We start from the raw sequence: 11,010 nt of genomic DNA, 5'->3' as shown, positions 1-11,010 counted from the left end.
TCAATTTGAATGGAATTAACAGAGAATATAACCGACGGATAGCAGAAAAATGGAGCGGCAGATGTAGATGTATAATGTTGAATCAAGATTTCCCGAAATTAATTACCAGTCTGACTTAATTTTGTGAACCGGATGATTGTCTCCTACAGCAGCGCAGGTGCTCATGGAGGCCTATTTGCTGAAAAGAAACAGGAATGGGGCAAAAAGCTTCATTTGTTGCTTTCATGTCATTTAAACATCAAAACTAGACCTGGAAAACGCTACCATTATTATCTGAACAAAGAAGTCGTCTTCAGAATCATATTAATAAAAGCAAGATAACAGTACATATACAATAATGAATCTTTGGTCATTGTAATAGTATACATCTTTTTAAGCATCAATAGTTACTTTCAACAAAGAGGAAGAGGCCTGTCCAAATCTGTCAAGTTTCTATTGAAAAGATTTATAATTGAATCTGCTGTTGCTTTAGCGCTCGACTTCATAAAGCCACCTGAAACAACATTGAATTAGCAATAAGCAAGTCGCTGAACAGCCCAAAGTACAAGAAACCGTATCAGATGCACCTGATGTAAGCATAACAAGTGGTATATTTCTTTCCCTGGCAAATCTGAAGACTCTCATCTCTAGTTGACACTCCATCAGGACAAACCTGCATTAGCACAAAACAAACTCTACTTCAGTAACTTCCTTTAAATGTTTTTGACTCCTTTCCTTCCCCCACCCTTTTCATTGTATATATTAATGCTTTCTGGTCCTCTTTTCTCATTCCTTGAGTATTTCTATAATTCCTTCTTCTCCTCTATACTCGTGAACTTTAATCTCCCACAGAAATGGTGCAACTCATCAGCAGTTCTAAAGCATATCTTTCTACAATCTGGATCATTTTTTACATGCTTGGAGTAAAAAGGGAAACGAAAGGGAAACTGTAAATTCCTGATCAACAAGCAAAAATACAATCCATAAAGTACCTTCAGTCTGCCCAAAGGATCTCCTAGGACATCGGTGCCAGCATTATACACCACCAACTCAGGATCGAAATCATTTCTTGCAACCTAAGATGAATTTTATGTTTAATAAAACTAAAACGAAACATGAGGCTCCAGAATATGTTTCATTTTACAAAAAGGCTTCAAGGGGAAAAATGGTATCTTTAACAATAATAACACTTGGATCATATGCAACCAGAGCAGTTTAGATAAGTAATTCTAGCAGTTTGAGATGGATAATATCCATATGGTTGCTTGAAAGGGAAGACTGCTTGAGTAGCATTTGTGGCATGCCACAAAAATAAGAAGTATTCTCCCATCAGTTGGAATCTCAATAAAGTAGCTTGAATGTTCCTTAAATTATGAGATCAATCGGTAAACTTCAATTCATGTCATTACACTGTCATGACCAGACCTCATAGCACTACTAACTCAATAACCTAATGTGTGGAACCACGTAGCCAGCAATGTTTATAATTATGTGGTAGTAGGCTCATCTAACCCTACTTACGATCATGACTATGCTCCCACTTCTAAAACTAATCGAGACATCACAGTCTCCTCTACTCAAGATTTGACATCCTTTCTCTAGACCAAAATCTCCACACCAACTTAATCATCCTTAGTCGCCAACATGATACGTCCAACCCTACGGTAGCTTCACATCATGATGTACCTCCAAGCACGTGCAGTTCTTTCCTACTTGGACATTTCATAGTACCTTGTACTAAATCGACTCTAATAACAATTGTCACAAATCAGCCCAATAGAACTACTAAATAATTTGACAAAGTAGCCAACTTGTGCACCCAAAGATACTTAAAACTCAAATTAATATAATAATGACTTTCCCACTTTCAATATAAGACTATATCAGTGTGACAAACTGACATTTCCAACCTATTCAAATAATTGCACCTAGCCATTCTTCAATTGCAATAGAAAAATATTTACATGTAGGATAAGTTAGCTTTGTGTTCATGATTATTTGACCTAAATGTGCATTATGTCAAATATTCTTGACCTAAATGTGGATAATCATGACCTAAATGTTCATGATTACTTGACCTAAACGTAGGATAAGTTAGCTGATTGCACTTATATGTCAACATTATGTCAAATATTCTTGATGACAGCTAGTGATAAGCCTAAAATAGGCTGAGTACATCGATGACACAAATTGAAGTTCTGGGATCAAAATGAAACTAGCTCAGTCATTACTCACAAGAATCTCTGTATCTCACAAGATATTATTGCACCCCCTGATAGCCATCTCGATAGCTACGTGCCAAGCATATGCTTGTGGACCAAGCATATATCAATATATAATTCATTTTGATCAGCAAAAGTAGGTAAACAGAGGATAGCTATACATTTTGAACCATGTCAAATCAAATGAAAACAGATAGAAGAGGTAGATGAAATAACAACCAAAATGTATTATTTCCTAGGAATGAAGTTCTCAAGGATCATATCTTATGCTGCTATCTACACCAGGCAAGAAGCACCAATTTGAATTAAAGAGGAGTAACTTGCTCAATGTTTTTCTTTAGTCTGACTTCGTATCAACCATCATCAAAGCAGAAGATAATGTTCTTCGACATCACTACTGCTAAAATATTTGACATTGTAGAACCCCTTCAAAATTCAAATCCAGTTAACATAGACCCATCATCAGTCAAATGACAGTATCAACCTCTTCCATATTGTATGACATTGTATTGAACATTTAGAGAAGAAAATATTCATAAACAAGAGTCTGTATCATGAAAGTACAGTAATATTTATAACAAGTGTTTTCACTAAATGATTCTCTAAAATCCTTGCTAGTTGCATACACTCTCACTTTATGTTTGAATATTGTTCCCCTTAATTTCAGTCCACAGAGCACACTATCTTCACTTCTTTGAGTTTACTGAACCAAGAAAAAGGCACTCCAAGAGTGTTATTTTGTGGCAATCAAGTATTCATTTATTATAAAGTTTGTTTGATGATTTCACCATTTTGTTCCTCTAAATCATACTTCCTAAAAATTCAAAGGATGTTTAGTACTTGCTCCAAAATTCAAATCCTCAACTTTATACTATCCAACTAACTTCCTGCTACCCTTTCCAACTTGAATATTCAGCTATATAAAGTATTAGACTTTATGCAAGCGTTTGCATTTGGCTGAAAGTTAGATTCATCTTATTCCTCTGTATAATTACTCTTTATCTTTATTCTTTGGTCATTTCATTAAACTATGAACCTGTAAGCAGTGTATTTTTATGTCCAAGGCTGAAATCCAAATGGAAGATTATTGGTAAAAGAAGGATGTTAGAGAATAGAAACTATCATGAGAAAAATAGTATGAAAACCAAAATGTTTTTCCTCATGGAATGCAAGTGAAGATATGAGTCTCTCAAGTAGCATGACTAACTAAATAGGTAAGACCAATATGTATTATGCTACAAGATAATCGGGATCAATATTAGATATGAAATATCTGAGGGGCCAATATACAAATACCACAATACTAGCAACAAATATATAAAAAAAGTTATGAAACAGAAGACAAAAATGGTTTATCTACACTGGTTTATAATCTTTACCTGATCCGTTATTGGGAAGAGTAATTTCATATCCATAACATATAAAGGATATCAACTCATTCTAATGAGAATCCACAAGGTCTCTACTAGTACACATCCATTTGAAATGACCAATTAAACAGAAGCACCCTGTTTAGAATGAGTACATTGAAAATGGGAAGATTACAGTGACATGAATTTATGCAATTGTCATTACATGCACTGCATGGTCGTGATTGACCATTAATCAATCATTAGTTGGTGAAGGACACTATGATCAACAATAGCAGAGAAAAAAAATGTGTGAAGGTTTTACCTCAAGCGCTTCATCTAGCTTATCTAGATATTCCTTTGTTTTGGTCCCACTCTATAAACAATCAAAAGCACAAAAGAATTTCATGAATACTGAGAAGCAAGTTAACAGCTTTGTAATGACTAGGAAAAGCAGCCAAGAAACGACTCATGACTTACTACCAACTCAACTTTCAGATCAATGTATCTTTTAGCCTCAGAGTCTTGTCAATCAAATAAGACAGCTATAAAGAGAAGATACTGACAGAAGCATTAACATGTTTCTAGCTAAGCCATCACAATAGTCATAGCCATAACTGCTCGATCTCATGAGCCATACTGCAGGCCGTATTAATCAAAAGGCTGTCTCATTACTTATGTTTCTGTGTGGTGAGGTCTGGAGGGGGCTTGTGCCACGATATGGCACTAACTGGTGATATTGAAGCAGAGAAAAGGATTACAGTGGAAGAAACGATAAGGAATTCCAAGGCAATATTCATTTCAGAAACTCCCGAGTCTTAGATTGTTGTGTATAATCCAAGACCAGCTTGGGCTAAGTTTGTGGTTCATGTTGTTCATACCTTGGCAAATGTTCAAACAGAAGAGCTGAAAATCCAAGCATATGAATCCAAACAAATCTATTAAATGATTAATCATAGACCTAAGAAAGTCCTAGGTCTCAATCATGCAACTACAGGATAAATGCTGGTGATCACACCGAGTAATACTTGATCAAGCAATTAAATTATGATAAAGAATGCCACTGTCGCATGTTAAAAACGAATTGAATTTCATGAATAGTAATACTCACAAAAGGATAAACTCCAGCATTGTACATGTCCAGAATACAAGAGGTAATATGTAAACTTTTTGAGAAACAAGCTTTTTACCTTGTAATATTCAAACGAACAAAATCAAACTGAATGCATAGTGAAATATAGCATATGCACAAAATCCACCTCCTTTTTCTGCTGAACAATGATGAAAGCCACCACCAACATTGATGGCCCATCCTCGCTCTATTGCAATTTTGGCTGCTAGTATGGAACCTCTCACCTGAAAATTTGAAATTTAAAACCTCTTTCCTTATATATGTCGATGCAGTGAGAAAAGACAAGTAAATCCTAACCTGCTTGCGATATCGGTAAAGCACTCTATTCTGAACAAGGTCGTTGGAAAGCAGTGCAACTTGGGGAACCTAGGATAAAGCAAAGTAATTATTTGAAATTTTGATTACAGACATTAACTCAATTCACACCTCTACTAAACCTTCATTATAAGCATGAGTTCAAGGAAAATTCTATGCTGCAAAGGATACTGTTAAAGAAGGAAGAAGATATCTAATGTATCAAAATATGGATTTTGGATGGTATTTGCTCATGTATCTGATGGGAAGCGTGAACAAGATAGGCTGTTACATGATCGAAAATGAAGGCTGAACAACAAGATGAAGAAGAATTTCTTAAATGAGAGTAACAAAATAATGGTACAAAACCAAGCTACTAAAAACAGCATGCTTGATTATATTTTCATTGGAAATATGTACAAAATAGAAAGGCCACTGATGTATTCACAACAGTAATGCATAACTGAGAAACATATAAGATCTTATCACTTCTTGACCAAAAACTCGAGCTTAAGATATCCTTTTAATTTACTTTATCAATATCTGATTCCCTCTTATATAAGGCTTGTTATGGGAGTTAATTGTAATTTGTGTGAAGCCTGTGTCTGAATGTGATGCGTGTACATAATTGGAACAAGAAATAGAGATCTATAAACTAAATTTAAAATTCATCCTAAATGATGAAACTTCTTAGACTTACTACTCAGAATTATATTATTATAGTTTTATGACTGACATTATGTTACATCACCAGATATCAGACTCCTGTGAGAAAGTAGCATAATTTCTGCTCATACATCATCCGTAGTCAATACTATCTTGAAAAAAAATTCAAATTATTTATGCCTCAGAAAAGATATATGTATCCAAGACAGAGGAAAAGCATCACCTCAATAATAATGGAAACATTTAAACTACTTTTAATTCAAGAATGATTCTGAATGCACCTGATTGAAAAACATGTTAACCCCATGTATTAAAAAGAGGCACTAGTAGATGTAGATCTATATATTAAGTAAGCACAGAAGCACTTCGTACCACTAGTAAGTCATCTTTTGAAGCTTTTAATGGTTCTACTGATTGTATCTTCTCCAAAAAAACCTTCTTTACTTAACCACTGGCAAACACAATCCCATTTAGAACGATCAAATGGATGCCTGGATGAAATAGGTTAAATGTATGACGATCAAAAAATGCTAAATAATATTTTCTTTTCAGTGGGTTGGGGGTGGGGAAGAGGGGAAGGAATAACCTCGTAGCAGAGTAAGTAGTTCTTTACATATGTGAGATGCTCATTCTTCATGTGAGATGGAATTGACATATATAGTTTGAGACTTTGAGTAAGCCTTTATAATCTTATTTTGTCTCTCTTCTATTTTTGTTATTATCCAAGTCACCTCTTCCTTTAATTTCCTTTTCCTCAATCAAATTCCTTATTTTATTCCACATTATTATCATAGCACTCCCTTGTCACAACTCACAACTACAACTTGGAAATTTTGAATATTTTTAAATAAAATAAAATCAAATCAAATCAGTATAAGAACTAATTTACAGCCAATTTGCAGAAAAAGAAAAGATTGCAAACAGGTCCAACGGGATTACGTTTGACTAAGTTCTAACATCAATTGAGTTGTATCACAATCACTTGTTATTATCTGTTAGTGATGACTTGGGTACAACTAGAGTTCTATTTAGCAGGGTTCCAAACCCATCTCAGAAATTTGTCAATACGGGAAGTATCAGTCTGTATCAATGTGCCAACACATGTTACACCGAGGCATGCTGACAAAGACTTAGGCGAGCCGCATCTTGGTAGCGAGTTAGGCCGGTATGTAACGCGCATACCATACTGACTCGGGCGGTACAGAAAACCATGCTATTTAGACCTATTAACAACTTATGTCTTGATTGCTATTATCTGCACCCGTTTAGATATTACAATGGAAATATAGTTGGATAACTTCAGTGATGTGTTTATCCAGCTGGTTTCTTGTTCTCTATAGAAGCATGATCATAAAGAGGAAAATTAGTGATCAGTTATAACTTTAAGCAGCACAGGCTTGTCACTTCACCAGTTTTGCTACAAATTTTGCTGTTTTAGCATAGTACTGATCATAGTCATGAACATATATAATATTTGTCATTCTTCATTCCAAACGTACATATTAAATGCACTTACAGATTTAAGAAAAATTACAGATATTTACTCTCCTCAACTCACAATAATCAAAGTTGAGTATACATCCCTCATAAACCACCCACTTACAGCACTAATTGCAATCCTAGAAGCTATTTCCCATGAACGACCAGTGTGAATAATCATGAATGACATTACCACCTAAACCTTCGAGTCCACTGACCAAAAAGAGAACTGAAAACAAGCCGTTCAAGGAGTTACCGTATTCTGAACCCGACTGACATAAATTGGAATCTGACGTTGATAGAGTTTTTCAAACTTCCATTCTATCCGGACTAGACAAACACGATCTTCGTGATCTATAGATAAATTTGATGTTCCACCCAGTCAAAATAGTAATTCAACATCGTTGAACCCATAATTTGGTGACACCCCTTGCTCCCCAAAAAAGTCGGAACCCTAATTACGAGGACGCAAAAGAAGCGATCGAAAGAAAATATGAATCGACAAGAAAGCATAAAATAACTAGTATAAACTAAATGATAATCTGCTTACATCTTCTCGATTCCAAGAAACGCGATGTCGTAGGAAGACGAGTAGATCACCAGCACCTGAGATCCGTTGAAGAATCGAATCACAGGAACCAACAGTTGTAGAAAGAATTGCAGCGAAGAGGAGATCGAGCGAAAAGACGGCGACCTTGGACGGGGGAACGTCGAAGTAGAGCTTGCCGGGTAGGATCCGAGCCCTGCGGAGGGACTCGGCGGCGGAGGAGGAGGACGCTGCCATCGCTGGTCCGGAGAAGATAGAAGGGACGGATCGACGCGGCGAGAACACGAGGGAGACTTCACGAAGGAAAGGGAACAAAAAGCGAGGGTTTGAAGTGGCGAAGTAGGGAAGTGAGCAACTAACTGCCGAGAAAGATTGGATTTTCTATTGAAGGATGTTTTACATATTTATCCTTTCACAGTTTAGAAATAGCATTTTACTCCTCCAAATTTTAAGTTCCATAACCCTCTAAAAGTTTATATTTTACATTTGTATATATAGATATTTATATCTTTCATATGCATATACTCATGTTAATATACGTCCAATCCACATATTTAACAACCACTAATCATTGGTGTGAATTAATAAAATATATATCAAATTTTTAAAAAAATTGATATTATCTATCAAGGTTCGTAATACCATACCGTACCAATGTTTCGATCTAGGCTTGGTATTGATATGGTACGATGCACCGAGCACTATAGTAGTACTATAGCGTATTACTATAGTGTATTGGTGCATTTTACTGCTATTATAACAGTGCAGTGCAATAGTAACTATATTGTTACAGTGTTACAGTGCACTGCATAGTGCACTGTACTGCTACAGTGCTACAGTGCACTGCTACAGTCAGACCGGTACATACCGCCCGTACCGGGCGGTACAATTCGGTATGACAAACCTTGTTATCTATCAACAATCCCTTATTTCATACAATCAATTAAAAAATAATAAGATATAATTTTACTAAATATAATCATTTAATTATCAATTATATCCTTATTTCTCATAACCTTTCTATTAGTGTAGAATATGTCATCTTGGAGATTGAATATTAAATCAATCTAACAAACATAAAAAAATATTAAATCAATATAACAAACATTAAAATAAAAAAATTTACTTCATCTTCGATCTTTAGATCATCTCATTTTATTATTATTATTTATTATTTTACATCACCAATAATGAAAGAAAAAATAATTGTATGGAGTGAGAAGAGTTTCTTAAAATTAAATAATAAATTGATAGCATTTATGTAATGAGTATCTTGGGAATATTAAAAGTTATTAGAATAAATAAAAATTACTATTTATAGTCTTGTGAATGGTAAGAGGAGAGCTCTAAATGAAGTTATAAATAACAAAGAGAGGTTATCAATAGAAATCTTCATTGTAACTATTTAATTGTATGGAGTTGGAATAGGTTATTGAAAATAATTTTAATAAGCTGGAAGAGTATCTTAGAAACATTAAAAGTTGCTAAAATGAATGGAGACTATTATTTCTAACCCTGTTTTTGTTATTTAAAATCCTATGTTAAGAACTTTTAATATTTTAAAATTATCCTTTTATAAATAGATATATGTCCTTAATTTATAATTTAATTCCATCTTTTCACTCCATATTTATGATCCTTTTTCTTTTCTTCTTATCATTCTCCTACTCGTTCTCTTAATCATCAAAGACGATGTAAAATGATTAAAGAAAAATATGATGAAATGAGATAAATTGAACATAAAAAAAGAGAAGATAAATTTTTTTGATATTTATTATAATAATTTAATATTTTTAAGATTATTTACGTTCTATAATAGTCCAAAAGATATTATCTTCTAGGTCAATTATATTAACCGAGAAGATGTTATATTTTATATATTTATAAACTATCCAAATGAGGAAAAAAAAAGAAAGATTATGAAAAATAAATTTTATTTTATTTATTTTTTCAAGGATTATGAATAAAAAAGGATCATAATTAATAAGAAGAAAGTTTTAAATACTAAACTCCAAATGAAGTTGTAAATAACAAAAAGGGGTTATCAATAAAAATATAGATTTTAACTATTTAAAATATTATTTATTTATTTATATAAATTACATAAAACAGTCATTCATGATACATTTTTGCCAGTGGTGCTTCTCTTTTTAAAATTTACTTGAGGCACCCTTAAGATTAAAAAAATAAAAAATATGTTAATTATCCATTAAAAATGGTTACATACTTTTTATCTATTCGAATTCAAATTAAAATTATATAAAATAGAAAAACTTATATAACTATTATTTTTATATTAAAAAACAACGACTCATATAATGAACCATTTTATACTTGATTACATAATCAACTTAAAAATATATCAAATTTGACTTTAAAAATTATAAAATCATATAGATTTAAATGAAATCACTACGTATATTATATTTGTATGCTATATTGAAAGATCGAGGCGATCGGAAGAAATTTTATGATGTCACGATTATAATAATTTTTTTTTATATTTTATTTTACATAAAATATGTAATTGTAATATAATTAATATAAACTAAATCTACTTACATCATCTCGATTCGAAGAAACATCATAAATTTATATGAATTTACGAGAAAAAAATCCACCTATGCGCCGATTCATATGGTGAATTAATTATTATCGTGCAAAGGATTGATTTATCCTCTAGGAATAAAATTTATTATATCAATTACAATATTTTATATATACACTAAAATACATTAAAAAACAATATAATCAAGACAATAAATTGGCTATAAGCTGAATGGTCAAAATTAAAGCCGTCAACCTTCAAGTGAAGTGGTATTCTCCACCATCCGTTGATTTAGTCGTGATGATGATCGAGGAACAACTCCCCATTTCATCGCGATCGTCCAATCCTCACATGCACATCACTCTCCTCTATTCCGACCAGACAACTACACCGAGTCTGACGCTCGTGAACAGGTCGAACTCGAGTTCATGTTTGACTCGGGCTCGGTTGATTTGAGATCACATCGAGCCAACTTCAAACGAGAATTCTTCTCTTAACAATTCAAACGCAAATAAGATATTAATCGACTCGATACAAAGTTTAGCGTTAATTTCGATGAGTTAGTTATCATTTATATAATGACAGAATTCCATACATCAGATTTCCCCAGATTTTATATTGGTTGGGAAGCCTGGGAACACTTGATTGATTTGTTTGGGCCCGTTTCTGCATCCAATCACAGGGCAAGTACGCGTTCCAAGTGAGGCGTAATTTGAGAGATGCCCCGAAGTCCAAGTCTTTGTCATTATCCCCTCGAGAGTTGCATCCGATGGATGCATTCTCCCCTGTGTGAA

The 11,010-nt window shown here is 33.5% G+C and overlaps 1 protein-coding gene across 15 annotated transcripts; it reads right to left on the bottom strand.

Annotated features, from left to right (window-relative positions):
• Window positions 1-245: 245 nt before the first annotated feature.
• LOC135586957 (histone deacetylase 2-like) lies at window positions 246-8,010 on the bottom strand. 15 transcript variants are annotated; one of them, XM_065160829.1, is made up of 9 exons: window positions 7,816-8,010; window positions 7,672-7,727; window positions 6,015-6,093; window positions 4,980-5,048; window positions 4,810-4,906; window positions 3,876-3,926; window positions 972-1,055; window positions 567-652; window positions 246-493 (listed from the first exon to the last, which is right to left on the bottom strand). In XM_065160829.1, the coding sequence occupies exons 5-9, from the start codon at window positions 4,849-4,851 to the stop codon at window positions 469-471; spliced, it is 288 nt and encodes a 95-aa protein (XP_065016901.1). In that variant the 5' UTR covers window positions 4,852-4,906; window positions 4,980-5,048; window positions 6,015-6,093; window positions 7,672-7,727; window positions 7,816-8,010; the 3' UTR covers window positions 246-468. The 15 variants fall into 15 exon arrangements, 11 of the variants coding, with proteins under 11 accessions (XP_065016901.1, XP_065016908.1, XP_065016909.1 ...); XM_065160836.1 differs by lacking the exon at window positions 6,015-6,093 and adding an exon at window positions 3,581-3,709 and having other exon boundaries at window positions 4,741-4,906; XM_065160837.1 differs by lacking the exon at window positions 6,015-6,093 and adding an exon at window positions 3,581-3,709.
• Window positions 8,011-11,010: the final 3,000 nt, after the last annotated feature.

This window comes from Musa acuminata, chromosome BXJ3-7, assembly GCF_036884655.1.
Source record: "Musa acuminata AAA Group cultivar baxijiao chromosome BXJ3-7, Cavendish_Baxijiao_AAA, whole genome shotgun sequence".
NCBI lineage: Eukaryota > Viridiplantae > Streptophyta > Magnoliopsida > Zingiberales > Musaceae > Musa > Musa acuminata.
Note: the sequence above shows the minus strand (reverse complement) of the source record. Positions and strands in the feature narration are given on the sequence as shown.